General features: G+C 37.9%; 2 protein-coding genes across 2 annotated transcripts; both read right to left on the bottom strand.

Moving 5' to 3' along the window:
• Positions 1-6880: 6880 nt before the first annotated feature.
• On the bottom strand, positions 6881-7627 carry LOC103974798 (dirigent protein 19). The gene has a single exon (XM_009389685.3). The coding sequence runs from the start codon at positions 7561-7563 to the stop codon at positions 7009-7011; it is 555 nt and encodes a 184-aa protein (XP_009387960.2). The 5' UTR covers positions 7564-7627; the 3' UTR covers positions 6881-7008.
• A 963-nt stretch (positions 7628-8590) lies between these two features.
• LOC135642833 (pentatricopeptide repeat-containing protein At2g17210-like) lies at positions 8591-11866 on the bottom strand. The gene is made up of 2 exons (XM_065159289.1): positions 9263-11866; positions 8591-9119 (listed from the first exon to the last, which is right to left on the bottom strand). Exon 1 carries the CDS (start codon positions 11768-11770, stop codon positions 9530-9532), a length of 2241 nt encoding a protein of 746 aa, XP_065015361.1. The 5' UTR covers positions 11771-11866; the 3' UTR covers positions 8591-9119; positions 9263-9529.
• Between the last annotated feature and the right edge of the window lie 6784 nt (positions 11867-18650).

The raw sequence follows: 18650 nt of genomic DNA, 5'->3' as shown, positions 1-18650 counted from the left end.
TAAGTGTTCACACTTAGAGCATGGAGGAGTTTGAAGACTATCAAGCTTATTTTGTAATAAGTCATGCTCTTTCTTTAATAGATTGAACTTCTTATTAATAGTTCTACACTCATCAAATAATTCGTGAAAAGCGATAGAAAGTTCATCGAAAGATAAATCTTCATTAATTAAATCACATACCTCTCCTTCTAAAGCCATTAGCGCGAAGTTTGCCTCCTCTTTGTTGCTAGCTTCTTCATTCTCGGAATCACTTGAGTCATCCCTAGTTGCTTTCAAAGCTTTCTTCTTCTTCGGTTGCTTCTTCTTGGCTTGGGGGCATTCATTTTTGAAGTGCCCCGGCTTCTTGCATTCGTAGCATATTACTTGGTCCTTTTTATGTTCAAGTTTGTTTTTGGTGTCATTATTAAATTTGTTCTTTCTTATAAATTTTTTAAATTTTCGAGTTAAAAGTGCAATGTCATTGTCATTATCCTCGTCACTTAATGTTCCTTTCAAGTGATCTTCTTGTGTTCTAAGTGCCAAATCCTTCCTGTTCTTTGGAAGAGGGTTCTCGAGCTCTTCATGAGCATGACACATCATTTCGTAGGTCATTAGAGACCCAATAAGTTCTTCGAGAGAAATGTTTTAAGGTCCTTGGCCTCTTGAATAGTCATAACTTTTGGATCCCAACTCTTTGGAAGGGATCTTAAAATTTTAGTTATTAGTTCAAAGTTAGAAAAACTTTTACCAAGAGCTTTGAGTCCATTGATGACATCCGTAAAACGGGTGTACATGTCTCCGATAGACTCACTTGGTTTCATTCAAAAAAGTTCGTAAGAGTGCACAAGAATGTTGATTTTGGATTCTTTCACTCGTCTAGTGCCTTCATGAGTGACCTCAAGAGTTCTCCAAATATCAAAAGCCGAATCACAAATTGAAACGCGATTAAATTCATTCTTGTCCAATGCACAAAACAAGACACTCATAGCCTTTGCGTTTAAAGCAAAAACCTTCTTCTCCGATTCATCCCATTTGCTCATCGGAAGAGAAGATTTTTGAAATCCATTTTCGACAATAGTCCAAAGCTTGAAATCCATGGAAATGAGGAAGATCCTCATTCGAGTTTTCCAATACATGTAATCCGACCCATTAAACATAGGCGGACGTGTAATGGAATGATCCTCATGCATGCCGGAGTAAGCCATCTCTCTGGAGTATTAAACCAAATATAAGAGTGAGTCTAGCTCTGATACCAATTGTTAGGATCGGAGCGACACTAAGAGGGGGGGGTGAATTAGTGCAGCAGATTAAAACTTGTAAATTGGAAAACGATTTCGTAAATGCGTAGAGATTTCAATTCGTCAATGACTTGGAGAAAGTAGCTCGAGTAAAGAGAGAAGATGAAAACCGTGAGCTTGCTGCTATGTAAATAATGATTTCAGAAAAGTAAATACTCACACATTCAAGGAACACATCAATTTAAAGTGGTTTGGTCAAAATAATATACATCCACTTGCGAAGCCTTCTTCAACGAGGCTCTCAACTTCCACTAGTAAATCACTTTGAAGGGGAAGGACAAATACCCCTCTTACAACCTTTTACAAGTGGTTCACACTCTTACAAATTTTCAAAGAGAAAGAGGGAGGTGAACACTCAAGCTATTAAAAACAAGACTTGCTAAAGACTTTGCTAAGGCTTTTTCTTAATCTCTAACTTCTCAAAGGTTGTGTTCTCTGTTGAGAATTGAGGGTATTTATAGGCCCCAAGAGGATTCAAATTTGGGCTCCAAATTTGAATTACTTTTGGGTTTCCCGATGCTGGCGGTGCCACCGCTTCTCAATGTCTGACAGATAGTGTACTAGCGGTGCCACCGCCTTATCCGGTGGTTCCACCGCCAGACCTCTCGGGTGCTGGGCGGTGCCACCGCCCAATCCGACGGTGCCATCTCCTAGAATTTTTAGATCACTGGTTGAGCTCCAAACTTGGCCCAAACCAGTCCAAATTCGGGCCCAGTTGACCCCTAACTAGATTATAGGATTAACTCTTAATCCTAACCCTAATTACATGCAAACTACAAAATTAAGACACAGTCCTAAGTAAGTTTTTAATCGGCAACGTTGAGTTTCCTTTCGGCGAGCTTTCCGACAAACTTCCGGCGGACTTCCGATACACCCTCGAATTTCTTCCAGCGGACTCCCAATAGGCTACCGGTCTTGTGGCGAGTTCAGCGAGTCTTTGGCAAGTAGCTGAACCTTCTCGGTGATCTCCACGAACCTCCGACGATCTCTCCAGCGGACTTCCGAAAACTTTGGCAAGTCCCCGATTCCTTCTCGGTTGGTTCCAGCAGCACTTCCGACGAATCTTCGGACTTTCGGCAGACTCTCGAACACCCATCGAACTTGACTCCGGTAGACTTGCTTTATGTCTTCAAGCTATCGTAGTTAATCCTGCATACTTAACTCAATAATATGGATTAGATCAATTAACCCATCAATTGATTTCATCATCAATTGATTTCATAATCAAAATATGAGATTCAACATCATTATCATAAATTAAAGTATTACATGCATAATACCAAATCATCATTTATAATTACATCAATATTCCAATCATTATTTCAATCATAAAAAAAGAAAGATCAAGTCTAAAATTTGAGAAATCAAGATCATAATCCAAAAAATGTACAAGAAGAATTTATGCATTTGGGAGCTCTAATATGTCTAAGTTTATCATTCAAGCTAGCAAATTTGGTTCTATTGAGATGTTAGCTATTTTCTTTCCCCCTTTTGTCATTGTAAACAAGCAAGAATAAGGGAAGAACATAATTGTGTAAATATTCAAGTCATCATATGGAAGTTTTCAAGAAAATTTTGGTGATGAGATATATTTCACGAATACAAGAAATTATACAAAGAAAAATCATATCATGAAAGATGATATCATGTGAGTACCAAAAGACATGATTCATTTTAACAAATCTCCTCTTAAATAATTAAAAAAAATCTTAGGAGATCAAATAATAAAGGATATTCAAAATAAATTTTAAGTCATGAATTTCGAAAAAGATACTCTTTAATAAATCGTAAAAAGAAACATAGGAAAAAAATTTCAATTCATGCATAAGAAATCTCAAGTTATAAATCTCAGAAAATCAAGATAAAACTCATTTAAATTAAAATCATCAAATCAAGATCATTTTTAAGAAATTACATAAGATAGATTCATCACTAAGAATCACTTGTTGAAAATTCGAAAAGCTTTAGAGGTATTTTTAAGAAAACATGTATTCTCTCTTTTTGTTTTAATCTAAGCGATTTGATTTCATAAAAGCATATCTTTATCTTTTTATGCCAAAAAAAAATATGCATCATCGTTTAAAACGAAAAAGAACTTTCATTATGGCAAAGTTCGATAATCCATAAATCACAAGAATCATCGTGCATAATTTTGAAAGACAAACTCATTAAGCATGATCTCAAATCATCATTATATTATTTTATTAAAACATCAAGCATGATTTCATTGAACATAAGGCATCTTCAATCAAAATCGAAAAGCAATACGGAAATCGATTACATATTATTGCTTCTTAAAAACATATATACGATTATTCATATTAGGTGTACAAGCATTAGATTTATATCTAACATTTTATTATATTTTCATAAAATATAAAATTATCTTTAACATTTTAAAAATTAGCTAGAAAAAGAAAAGCATGATCCCTAATTTTTTAGTATTTTTCATTATATTATTAAACATGTAATTTTTAAGAAAAATAATTTTTCTAAACTAAATTAAAAATAACTCATGAAAAAAATTATGTAATTTTAAAATAAATTAAGGGGATTTTGGTTACCTCGTTGTCGAAAGTCGTTAAGGGATGGTTTGCCACCTCACCTTTGTTGGTTTGTTCTTCATCTTCGGATGAACTTGATTCGTCCCAAAGTGCTTCCCTCTTTTTACATTCTTAACAAGTAGTTGCGTTCTTTTTGTTCTTTAATTTTTTGTTTCATAAACTTTATAAATTTCATAGTGAGGAGTTCAAGTTCACCATCACTTGAGCTTATGCTCGAGTGATCTTCAATTGTTCTAAATCTGAAATCCTTCTTGTTCTTTGGAAGGTTGTTCTCAAGTTCGTTTTTTGTCACATTGGTCATTTCGTAGGTCATTAAAGACCCAATTAGTTCTTCGATTAAAAAAATATTCAAAATATTTGATTCTTGAATAGCCATTACTTTGAAATTTCAATTTTTAGAAAGTGATCGTAAAACTTTACTAACAAGTTCAAAATTCGAAAAAGTTTTACCAAGAGCTTTTAAATCATTGACGATATCCGTAAAACGAGTGTACATGTCTCCAATGGTTTTGCTTGGTTTCATATGAAAAAATTTAAAATCATGCATCAAAAGATTTATTTTAGAGTCTTTTACTCTATTCGTGCCTTCGTATGTGATTTTAAGAGTGTGTCATATATCAAAAACCGTTTCGCACGTAGAAACCTGATTAAACCCAGTTTATCCAATGCGCAAAATAGAGCATTCATAGCTCTAGCATTTAAGGAAAAAGTTTTCTTCACTAAATCATTTCATTCTTTCATTGGAGTAGAAGACTTTTTAAAATCATTTTCGATAATATTCCATAAATTCAAGTCCAACGAATGCAAGAAAACTCTCATTCGAGTTTTTCAATATGTGTAGTCTGTCCCGTAGAACAAGGGAGGACGAATGAGAGAGTGACCCTCATCATCAAAATCCGAGATTCAACAATTCCCATTGCATGGATTGACGAGCAACACTATATATATATATGTATATACATATATATATATATATATATATATATATATATATATATATATATATATATATATATACAACAAGCAATATAAAGTGATAAAATATCAAATAATATAATGAGAAAAATAAATACATATCATGTCACACGTGTTATCACTCATGTAATTAGCTTGCAGAGCACTTATGACTAGTAAGAATATATGAAATATTCCTCTCATGACACCAAGAGCGGTTAAGTCTTTATCGACACTTAATAGCTTTCGTAAGGTTGGCTACCACTCACAATGACCAATTGTGCTAGATTTGGAACCTCCATACCTTTAAGTCTGGTATTAAAGAGTGGAGTACTTATACAAGACATCCTTTGTGTCTTAAGTCTAAGGGCCAGATGTACCACTAGGACGACATAATCGTTGTCTAACAATAAGGCATCATCAACCATCCAGCATTCTATGAACGAATTAATCAGTGAACTCATTCTCTAATGAGCACTTGCATTGGATCCGTAGTGTCCCCACACGAGCAACTATGAGACCAGCTGCATCTATCATACGGATAGGTATATAGCACACTAGTCTGTTCGGTTATCTCAACGTCTCTCTCGAGTAACTTATGACCAGAATTACTTAGGATCTGTGTTTAAAAGTAAATCGATCTAATTATCATGATCTCATCACGATCCAATTTTCGTTGCACAGATCCATGGACATCACAATATATTCATGTAACCTGCAATATAAGTGATAAAATACTAAATAATAATAATAAGCAAAAAGATTGTGCGTCAAGTCACACGTATCATCACTCACGCGATTGGCTTGCAGGGCACCTATAACTATTAGAAGATAGTAGTATCAACCAATCCCTTGGAAAGAATCGATAAACAATAATTTTAGTCTAGCACTAAGATACATTCTCTATCATAGTCAGAAATATGTGAGATCCAATGATGTCGATAAAAGTGGCTTGATTGATGATGGCGTTATAGTGGCTAACCGATGGTTCCATCTACTCAACCTCAGGGTGAGGTATGAACTAATGAGCATTATTTTATGCAAGCTGTCCAAGAAATAGATCATAGAGCTTAAGGAACTATGTGCAACATTTATACTCACAGAAAACTTGGAAAAGGGGAAGATAGTTGATGACTTTGAGCAGATGAAATAGATCCTCTGCAATATAAACATGGAATAAAGCTCGTTATATTTGCAACTATTATATTACAAAGGATTATACGATTAATAGATGTACGATGATAATAAGTCTTCTTTTTTTTTTAATGTTGGTCATTCTTATGATATAGAGCAATAGGTAAATGGTGACAACAGAAGGTTCAATGCACTCCAACCTCCCGAGCCATACATGTCATAGTCATACTTCCTCAAGAGGCTCCTCAAACATGCGTTGCTCATGATGATCAAGCAATAACGATTACCACATTGATGCACCATTGTTATATAATTCACTAGTATACTATGTCAAGAGAGTAATTTCAAAATTAAGCTCGATAGACATACCATATTAATATATAAATTTATAAGATCGAGAAACATGATCCACTAGTTGTGATGTCCCGTCATTCATTTTGATGGTAGAAACAGATAGATATATATATATATATATATATATATATATATATATATATAAAATATTTATTTATTATTGGGTTTATCGAATCTTTAAGTTTCAATATGTAACTTAATGTGGCTAGATTCTTTGTATACAATTCAACAACAATAGAAGAATAAAAAATATTGCTATCAACAATAAAAAAAAAAGATAAATTCACTATCTAATCCATTTTTTAAACTCTATTCTTATTAAAATTTAACTTTTATATAAAATATCTATTTTTGTCATATAATAAACACAGGTTACTAGTACTCAAAAGAATATGTATATATGGATATATGAAACAGAGAAAGTATACGATATGAATTAGTGTATCATTCAGATATCTAAATGTTTTTTATTAAAATCATAAGAATATGTATGCCATATTCATTTATTATCCTGCAAAACATGTAAATTTCGTGACTATTATATCAACATATATTTCGAATCTGTATGAAATATATGTAAGATTTATTAAAAAAAACTTGAAAGAGAAAGATATGCCACTTTGAATTGCAAATCAACGTAATTATTCTGGACATTCATCCCTTTAGACTAAGACCGTAGTTTAAAAGAACACCAACTCGGTGCAGCTGTGGCAGCAGAGGCTCAACTATTTGGAAGGACCGTTGGCGGCATACGGTGGCCAATACAGATGGAACTCGATCTTGTAGACCACCGTCACGCCTTCCAAGTCCACCGGCGACGACCTCACGTACCCTCCAACGAACATAAAGTCGCCGGTGCCGCCGACGACCGGGTGGTCCGCCGGCTTGATGTTGTGGGTGCCGCCCACGATCGAGATGGAGCCCTGTAGGCCTCTGATCCTGAGAGTGATCTTTGCGAACGACACGCTTCGCAGGCCGTCGAGGCTGGAGGTTATGGAAGCCCCCTCGGCGATGCCTGCGACTCGAGACGACGCGTTCGGCGTGACCGTCATGCCGTCGTTGAAGACGAAGATGGTGCCGAAGGGGGTGGTGGTTTGGCCGACGCCGGCGCCGGCCACGCCGTCGACGACGATGTAGCCGGTCTTGTTTATGGTCTCTTGTTGGAAAAGGGAGAAGTGGAGTGACCTCAGGTGATGGTGGTGTGAGGAGGCCGCTCCAGCTCTGGGGGCAGATAGGAGAGGGAGGAGGAGCAAGAAGGGCAAGTGCAGAAGCTTAGACATGGTGTAGGAGGACTAATGACTTCTATGGTGATAGTAAGAAAGGGTGGTGATTTGTTCCACCTCCGTCGGCAACCACTTATAACGTGTGTCAATGTGTTGTACTTCCAAAATAGCGGCGATGTGGTGGAGGCAGGTCATTTTGCCGTGTTGTGTTGGTCGATTGGGACTGGCTGAGGGGGCCAAGGTTCCCATGACAACACGGGAAGGCTAACTGCGTTCTCACAGACTTTGCTCGATATTTACGTGTCTAAATCATGTTGTAATGACTCTCTCTCTGTTTCTCTCACTACAATGTCTGAATCATGTCAGTAAATGTGTCTCTCTCTCTCTTTCTCTCTCTCTCTCTCTCTCTCTCTCTCTCTCTCTCTCTACAATGTCTGAATCATGTCAGTAAATGACTCTCTCTCACAACCAACGATGGGCATTTTACCTTCAAAAAATTTTGCTGTTGAACTTTTACTCCGAAATTAGTTTTTATTTGGGACGTGTTTTTTTTTTCTTAATTTGATGAAAACTCCCTCCATCCATTATTAGTCACCAACCCCGCTCCCATCGTGAGTCACTCGTTGCCTCCTCCCCCCTTCCTTCCGTCTTCTCGATCTCCTCTTTCTACTCCTCTCTCCTTCCTATTATTTCTACTCTTCTCCCCTCCCTATTCTTTCCTGTCACCTTTGTGCAATGTCAGTCATGAGTGAGAGCCTTATCCCCCTCCTTCAGTAAGACTGCGGCCACCATGGTTGTCGCTCCCACTTCCTTGCGATCAAAGACTGAGGAGTTCTCTTCCCACATCATCATCTTCCTCATGATAGATGACAGGAGCCTTTGGCTTCACTCATGGGCCCTCGTTAGAACCGGGCAGCAAGGGTGTCAGTAATGAGGGTGTCAACGACAAAAGCAACACAAGGAAGTGAGAGAAAGGGAGGAGGTGACGAGCGGTGTCGCTCGCGGTTGAAGCACAATGTGGCGATAGATATTTTCATCAATTTCATCAATTTTCATCAATTTGACAAAGGCGATAACAACCAAGTTGACTGATGGTGGGCAAAAGATACTTTCATCAATTTGATTAAAGAAAAACTCAGATAAAAATTAGGATGCACAATTTTTTAAAAGCCCAATAGTAACGGCTGTGCATTTGAAGTCACGAGTTCCAACAACTCTTTTCTGAAATGGTGATGCGCTGGGAGTAAATTTCAAAGTCTACAGACGGTAAGCAAGTGACGATTTCCAAACTTTGAACATTAACTGTAAACTTTGAAAATTACTCTTAGAGCATCTCCAAACTTCTACCTAACTAACTAAAGTCATATCCATTCTTGACATTGCTCATTAACACAGTTCTTGGTAGACGACTTTGAATAAAAATTCTACTCAAGCATTTTCATGTCTTTTCACAATCAAAGGATCTTAGTAAACTTCAAACTTTCACAATAAGAGTAACTTTGGGTACGTCATTGCTTGACTTTTGCAGCAGGAATGTTTTTAATGCTTGCCAAAGGGATTTGACTGGTCTGCAACATGTTTGTCCAATCCATCCTCAACGGTACTCCTTTGAGCTAAACATGTAACCAATACAACATGAGCAGTGCATTAATAGTGGATGAGGTAACATAAAACAGCAAACAGAAGAGTAGAATGTCAGCTGAGAGTTGGGATGCTACAAAAGTGAAATTTTGTTGAGAGGATATGTAAGCATTACCTTCATTATAAGAAAAGACTTGCATATGTAGCCAAGATTTGATTTTTATCCTCGAGCTCTAAAACAATCATGGAAACGTCTCTGCTTTCTCCCTGGTCTCCATCAATAATATTTGGTATGTATCCTTACCTTTGTACATGCTGAAGATGATCTTGAAATGGTCTTGGCACTATAAAAACTGCTGACCATTATGATTTGTCTATCACAGCAAGAATTCTCAAGGCAAACATTCTCTCCAGCCCAGTGCATATGATTCTCCAAACTTGTTTATATGATCAGGCAATCATCCTTTCCAGCCAAGTGCATGCAATTATGCAGAAGTTTAACCATGAAATATATATCTTCAGACCGAGAATGAGAACCATCCCAGGAAACAAACTTGTGAGCCTTTTGATCCACATGCACCAAGCTGTAACCACTGATGACCCTCACCCCCTTTTTCTTCATCAACAACCTCGCTCTTGCCATATCATGGATCGATCCTCCCTTTGCATACATACTTGATGTCAGTAAATATCCTGCCGAATTTGTAGGCTCCAGTTCAAGAATACGAGAAGCAGCATCTTTCCCGACTTCACAATTCCCATAACTTCTGCATGCACTCAGCAGAGCTCCCCAAGCAGCAGGACCAGCCTCTAGTTCTTTGGGAATCTTTTTGATCACCTCCAGTGCGCCTTCAACATCTCCAGCTCTTCCCAACATGTCCACTAAACAAGAGTAGTGCTCTGCACTAGGCTGGAGGAAAGGATCTGCACTCATCCTCTGGAAGATGGAGAGGCCCTCTTCTACTAAACCTCCATGACTACAGGCAGACAACATTGATAGAATGGTCACCTCATTAGGCCTCACATCTTCCACTTCCATCTCATGGAAAACAGCAAGTGCAGCTTGTGCGCATCCATTCATTCCCAATGCCCCTATCATTGCATTCCATGACAAAACATTTCTCTGTGGCATTGCCTGGAACACTTTTCTTGAAGCATTCACATCACCACATTTTGCATACATGTCCAAAACTGCAGTACCAATGGCTAACTCATTCATGAATTCATTCCTCACGACAATACCATGAGCACACTTTGACAGCTTAAGCTCTGCTGCAACAGTGCATGCTTCCAAAACACTCAGCATTGTGATTGGATTAGGCTTCTCTCCTGCCAACCACATCTCTCTGAAGAAGGCAATTGCCTTGTCTGGCTGGCCAATGTGCACAAAGCCTGAAACAACAATACTCCACGAGATCACATTCCTATTCTCCATTCCTTTAAACATTTCCATAGCCAGTTCCATATAGTTGCACTTAGCATAAGCATCCAACAGGTTGTTCAACACCATGTTAGTTGATATCAGTTGCCTCTTAATGACCATGGAATGGATGCACTTGCACCAAACTGCCTGACCAAGTTTCTTGCATGACTGCAACAGATTCACTAGTGTTACTTCATCAGTCTGAATTCCAGCTTCTTTCATGGAATCAAACAATGCCAATGCTTCCCAATGTTTCTCAGTATGGACTAAGCTGGATATCATGCTGTTCCATGAAACAGTGTTCCTCCTGATCATCGCATCGAAGACTCTATAGGCAGAACTAATATCATGGCATTTTGAATACATATCAATCAAAGAATTTTCAATGAACAGGTCACCTGCAAAACCTCGACGAATCAAGTGGCCATGGAACGATCTTCCATGCTCAATGTCCTCGATGACACTGCAGGCTTGAAGAACACCAACTGCAGTTAACCCGTCCATATCAATCATATATTCGTTCGACATTTCTCGAAACAGCTGCAGCGCCACAAAAGCTTTCCCAGTCTGTGCATACCCACCGATCAGCGCGCTCCAAGAAATCACATCTCTCTCGACGGTCTCATCAAAAATCTGCTTTGCAGAATCCATATCTCCAAACTTCGAGTACATAGAGAGCAGTGAGTTCTGAATGGACACATCAGCAACAAACCTGTTCCTCACAACAAGACCGTGCAGGCTTAGACCTTCGTCTACATCATCCAACTTCCAAGAAGCCTGGATTGCAAGCACTAACGAGGCCACATTTGGTTCAAAGTCCAGGATTCGGGCTTGCCTGAACAACCCCAGCCCCGCTTCAAAGTCGCCGCGACTTAAGAACCCATGGACCATCACATTCCATGAAACGGAATCTCTCTGCGGCATTTCATCGAATAACTTGAGCGCCGAGAACATGGCGCCGCACTTCAAATAAAAACTCATGGCCGTGTTGCAAGTGGAGGTACACGACAGAAAGCCCGTCTTGACAACATCGGCATGGACCGCGGTGCCCTGCTCCAAGGACCGAAGTTCGGCGCAAGCCTTGAAGACCGGGGGAAGCACGGTCGGGTCGAGGTGCATGGACGATTGCTTGATCTCGCGGTACAAGGAAAGAAAAGCTTGGCCCTGGTCTCGGGGCGGTGCGCATCTGTTGTTAGCCAGGGCATCCCAGTTGAGAGTTCTCGGAGAGGAAAGCCGGATTCTGGCGACCGGAACGCGCATCCAAGAACGCAAAGAAAGTGATCGTGCAGAGAAAGAACAAAGGAATCGGAACAAATCAATCGGCTTTGGATTTTGGGGATTCTAATTCGAGGTGGAGACAATGGCTCTATTAATTTTCAAGGTGATATATATATAACTTCAAATTTAATAAAATATAATTTTACTAAATACAATTACTCAATTACTAATAATATCTTTATTAGATATAGTTCGAGAAATTATTCAAAGGTCCCGAGAATAAGGTATCTTTTGGGTTGTGTAACAGTCCCACTTATATCATATATGTATAATTAAAATAATATGTCACTTTCTAATTCTTTTATTGTTATTAATAAAAACATAGACAATCCAATTTATATAAAAAATGGTAGGATTCCATAGTGATATATATATATACATAATTATAATTTATAATCAAAATAAAAACACGGACACATGTCCAAAATTTATATAAATACAAATGTTCATATATCATAATATATATCTACACTAGTATAGGCTCAGGTGCTCATTTTCCTACCTAATTACTTGCGTGAGATACTAATATTTTTATTTACAAAATAAGATCCATAATGAGTATTTATATTAGCATTTATATCTTTATTTAGATGAGCATATATTATGTTATATATATAATATTTTAAAATCATCCACAAGTGATATTTAACGATAAACATAACATTCTATAACTTCTTTTGCAAACATAACCTTATAACATAATATATACAAAATAAAGAGGTAAAATTTTATATCAAGATAATTCAAAATATTTATATGCATACGTAACAAACATAACAAATTCATGGATTTCTACTTTCTGTATCATAACATGTACATGCACTTTGTATTAGGACCAAGTTGGTAGTAAGAGGGTCGCACACGAGGGGGGGGCGGCGCGTGAATTAGTACTTTCGAAAAAATTACATTGTATAATGAAAATCGATATCGGAAAGATGCTTGACTTGAAAGCATATTTGTAAGCGTAATGAAAGTAATAAGCAAGTAAATCAGTTTGCAATATGAAAATGAAAAGCAAAATAGAAATGCAAACTAGATTTATAGTTGTTCAGTCGTCGTGACCTACATCCACTCCCGATTCCTCTTCATTCGAGGCTACCAGCTTCTACTACCGATCTTCTTTCAGCAGACAAAAATCAACTACCCTTTTACACTCTTTCTCCTTTTGATAGGCTCAGGAGAGAACCTTTACAACCTCTCTTTTTTAGATATCACTTCTCCCTTTAGAAGAACTTTTAAATACTATGAAGAAGTAACTCTGCACTTCAAGAGAGATTACAACATTTCTTTCTCAAGAATATTTTTCCCCTTTCTAATCAATTTTGTGCTTCTCTACGCAGGAATAGCTAGGGTATTTATAGACCCCAAATGACTTCAAACTTGCAGCAAAAAAAGGTCTCATCCCGGGTTTTTTGGATCCTGGTGGTACCACAACATGTGCTGGGCGGTACTATTGCCTGTAGCATTAACACTGGGTGGTACCATCGTCAAGTCTAACGATACCATCGGTTAGTACTCTCTGACACTAGGCGATACCATTGCTTGACACTGTTAAGACCCTTTTTCTGAGCTTTTGAATAATGTTTATTGAGTCAGTTTTGTTAGGATCGAGAGCACTAAGAGGGGGGGGGGTGAATTAGTGCAGCGGAAATCTTATAATAATTTAAAAACCAAAAGCTACGTTCGTTCAAAAACTATTGTGATGCAAAAGCAAATTCGCAGTTTGTATCTAGGTGCAGTTTGCGTCTAAGCGCAGATTGCGTTCAAGCGCAGTTTTGCGTCTAAGCGCAGTTTTGCGTCTAAACTCAGATTTACGTCTAAACGCAGATTTACGTCTAAACGCAGATTTACGTCTAAACGCAGTTTTACGTCTAAACGCAGTTTTGCGTCTAAACACAGTTTTACGTCTAAACGCAGATTTACGTCTAAACGCAGATTTACGTCTAAACGTAGTTTTACGTCTAAACGCAGATTTACGTCTAAACTTTGAAACTCGTTTATATACTTGCAGAAGGCAGTATGCAGTTGAAATCAAGACGTAAACGTGAACTGAAATCTGACGATTGAGCGAGGAAAGCCGATTTACGTCTGAGTGCAGTTTTACGTCTAAATGTTGAAACTCGTTCGTAAAATCGTAGAGGACAGATTGCAGTTATTAATAGGATTAAAAATGTAAGCGTAAACTGCAAGGAAGCTCGTTCGTAAAAGCGCGGAAAACAGTTCTGCAGAATCAAACGTAAACGTAAACTGTAATGTATGAAAATACGAAGTTACGTCTGAATGCAGATTTGGAAGAACAGCTCTTAGAACTTGTTCGTGAAAGCGCAGAGAGCAGTAGTGATGAGGGAGGTTTGCAGTAATGATAAAGTACTCGAAATTAAACGCAAACCAGAGATTTAGAGTGGTTCGGTCAGCCTTGACCTACTCCACTTTTGGCTTCCTCCACCGATGAGGTTGCCGACGTCAACTAGGTGCCTTCCTTCAATGGGCGAAGGCCAAACTTCCCTCTTACAATTTCTCTCCTTTTGACAGGCTTAGGAGACAACCTTTACAGACCTTTCTCTCCTCACTTTACAATTGAAAACTTGAATAACAGAAGGAGGAGACTTAAAGGCTTTACAACACTTTTGAGCTCTTTAGAATCACAGAAAAGATCACGATTTTGGTATGGGTCTGTTATCTTTTCAGTGCTGAATGGGTGGGGTATTTATAGGCCCCAACCCAATTCAAAATTCGAGCTCAAAACGATCAAATCGATCAAATCCCAGAATTCTGGGATCAGGCGGTTGCACCTCTCGACTGGAGAGGTGGCACCGCCTGGCAGAGCTCGAAGACTGAGCTCTGCCGATTGCTTCTCTCTGCCAGAGCTCGAAGACTGAGCTCGATGGTTGCATCACCTGGCAGAGCTCGAAATCTGAGCTTGGTGGTTGCATCACTTGGCAGAGCTTCAAACTGAGCTCAAGCTGATGCACCATTTTGCCAGAGCTCGAAGACTGAGCTTGGTGAATGCATCACCTAGCAAAGCTCGAGACTGAGCTCAGGCAGATGCACCACTCTGCCAGAGCTCGAAGACTGAGCTCGGTGGTTGCATCGCCTGGCAGAGCTCGGAACTTGAGCTCTGGCGGTGCAACCTCTTGGCTGGGGCGGTTGCACCTCCCAACCCCTCAGCCCAGGCGGTTGCACCTCCTGGCTGGGGCGGTTGCACCTCCCAACCCCACAGCCCAGGCGGTTGCACCTCCTGGCTGGGGCGGTTGCACCTCCCAACCTCGCAGGAAGACATAGCCTGGGCGGTGCTACCTCCAAGCTGGAGAGGTGGCACCTCTTCACTATTCCAGCTCACTTGGTTTGGCTCCAAACTTGGTCCAAACCAGTCCGAACTTGGGCCTAATTGGCCCCTACTTGGGTTATAGGATTAACACCTAATCCTAACCCTAATTAACGTGCTAACTATGAATTTAAAGACATTTTCTAAGCTATTACAAAGTCCGCAAGTCAAGACTTCTTCTAGCGAGCTTCCGGCAAACTTCCGGCGGTCTTCCGATGAACTCTCGGAAACCATTCTGCGGACTCCCGGCAAGCTCCTAGACTTCACGATTTGTTCTTAGCGAGTTCCAACGAGCTTCTTCGGCAAGCTCCGATCTTTCTCGGCGAGCTCCGCGAACTCCCAACGAATCTTCGGACTTCCGTCGAACTCTCGAACTCGCAACAAATCCTTCGCGCTTGACTCCGACACTTTGTTTCGCTTTATGTCTTCATCGTTATCATAGTTAATCCTGCACAACAAAACAAAACTTCAATCGAGACAATTAATCCTAAGCAATTAACCAAGTTGTCCGACATGTCATTGGTCCCTCGACGCTTCGTCCGATTCTTCGGCACATCGTCCTCTCGTGCAGCCTATTGCCCAATCGGCCAGTTGACTCCGCAACTCCGATATCCTTGGCACAATACCCGCTCTTCTTGGCCCGATGCCTGAGTCCACGGCCCGAAGCCTTCTGTCGATACGCCGACCGATCCACCGGCCCGACGTCCAATCTTCTGACATGTTCCTTCGGCACAATATGATTTTCCTGCTTTAATTGTCTCATCCTGATCGAAGCATCCTGCGTCACTCAAAACGCAGATTAAATCATAAACATATATCAAGTAGTTTCATCATCAAAATACGAGATTCAACAATCTCCCCCTTTTTGATGATGACAACCACTTGATGACGGAGTTAAACTTAACTCCCGGAGTTTAAACAAACTCCCCCTATCAATATGCCATATTGATAGAACCTTGAATTCAAACTGAATTCAAGTCATTGCAATATTCATCATGAATACTTGCAACACGTCAACATGAACTTATGCATAAACTTATGCATCACATGTCATGTCATCAACATACTTCTCCCCCTTTGTCATCAACAAAAAGGAGAAGTACTACAATCAAGTGTGTGTGATATTGGTTCAACTCATTGCATGAAAATCATAATATCAAGTTTTATCATCATGTAAGTTTGCTAATATCAAATACCAACATGAAAAATTGCGATGTAGGCTTTTGATATCATAATGCAAACATTTCAAGTGTTTATCAATTATAGCATTTCATCACATGGTAGGATATCAACGCGTAAAATTACGATACAAGTTCTTGATATCTTAACGCATGATGAAAACATGGCATAATACAAGTTTGGCAATCATAGCATCAATTCATATATCTCTTAATGATGCAAGCATTGCAAATATGGCAATCATATCAATTCATATATCTCTTGATGATGCAAGCCTAGCATCAGTGTTCATGGCATCAATTCATATATTTCTCCCCCTTTGTCATCAACAAAACGGAGAACGATATAAGCAAATTTTAAGCATAAGTGCTTGTTGTTATGTATGTGAAATAAATCCTTGCAAGTAAAAACACTTTCATCCATATTCATCAAATCCATTTCTCAAAAAAATATTTTTCACATGATGTGTGTATGAGAGATGTATTTGCTAGTCAATTACATATGTCAAAAATCAATGATATGAACTAAACTTGATATGGCATATGCTTGTTAAGTTTGGAAGGGAGTGAACTTGATATGTTAGACTCAAGAGAATCCGAAAATGAAATTTGAGTCTTTCTTCCATTCGAACAAGGTTTTGCTATAGATATTCAATTACAATCATGAAGGTAAAGCATGCTTGTTATCATGGAAGTTTTGTATTCAAGCACATAATTTTCAACATGTAATTGTGTAAAATCATTATGCCAGTCAAGTGATTCAATCATTCAATCAAGAAGGTTCGAAAAATAATTTTAACACGTTCAATCATTAAGACGTATTTTTGCCATTGTTTTTCAAATTCAATCATAAAGATAAGACATACTCATCATCATGATAGTATGATAGCAGGTTTACCATATACAAGCTAGCAAAAAGTTTGTACATTTTAAGGCCCGCAAGCTAGCAATTTTGAGATGTTCAAGAAAGCAACTCTTGCTTCTTGATATATGCAAATTTGTCAAGTTTTGCTAGATGTGCAAGTTAGCATTTTTGCCTCTTGAGATAGGCAAGCTAGCAATCAAGTTTTTTCATCTTCTTGACTTGTACAAGCTAGCTATCTCCCCCTTTGTCATTGTCAACAAGGGAAAAACCCTTTACATCAATTTCTAAATCATGACAAAGGTAAGTAATCATTCTTATTTGTGCATCATTATAGTTTCAATGCACAAATTTATTAACATTACATTTCAAAAAATTTATGCATGATACCGAAAAATCAATCATCATCATGAGCATATCAAACATGATATTCAAGCATTCATGATACATCATTTTGGCAGCATGATCATAGATATTCAAACGATGGTATCTAGAATTCATTACATCTTATTATGCATGATCATTAACTCCTCATTTGAATTTCATGCATTATTTCATTTCATCTCATAAGGAATATCAAGAAGAGTTATTGGATGATGAGATAAATATTTTATGAATACACAGAATATCATAAGTGTTTCATGTATTCATATTATCACATGAAGCATATTATCATTTTTAAGATTTATAACATGAATAACGTTATTACTATTTCATCAAAATTAGTTTCGAGATTCACATAATATCATGAAATCATTAATCTCGATAAAATGGGAAAAACATTTTCTTTTTAAGTGATTCTTTTAACACATCATAAAAAAGAAAAACTTATTCATAATTCAAGTGATTTACAAGATATCATAAATGAATTTATCACTTGTATTTCACCAAAATCGAGAACTCTAGAGTTAGAAAAATGATTGAAGCATTTAATCTGATTGAAGAATGATTCATATTTAAAGTGTAGCATTTGTCAAATCTGAAATCATCAAGTATAACTTTAATATTTTCATTGCAACATTAAGCAAGGTTTCATTGAAGATAATTTTGAATGATTCTTATAAATGCCTAAAACTTCTTTAATTTTAATTTATGATTGACTTTATAATAGCATGCTCAAATCTTTATTCTTATGTTAAAACCATACATTATATTTAATAAACAAAGACAATGAAAAATATCAAGCCTTCTAGACAAAAGCCATGTATCGTCATTGAAAAGCAATATGAAAATGATCAAAATATATATTCTTGCTTCTCAAGCACATAAGATTCATCTCACTAGGTGTAAAATCATTAGATTTCTATCTTGCATTAACATGAGACATGCAATTTTCATTATCATTTTCGAGATTACAAGCATGATCATATTTTTGCATTTTCATTGTTAAATTATTAAAAATATAATTTTCAACAAAATTTAAAAAAAGAAAAGTGCATCATCAAAAGCATCATGTAATTTCGAAGTAAATTAGGGGGATTTCGATTACCTCATCAT

Source organism: Musa acuminata, chromosome BXJ3-7 (genome assembly GCF_036884655.1).
Source record: "Musa acuminata AAA Group cultivar baxijiao chromosome BXJ3-7, Cavendish_Baxijiao_AAA, whole genome shotgun sequence".
NCBI classification, from domain to species: Eukaryota; Viridiplantae; Streptophyta; class Magnoliopsida; order Zingiberales; family Musaceae; genus Musa; species Musa acuminata.
This window is presented reverse-complemented; position numbering and strand designations above follow the sequence as displayed.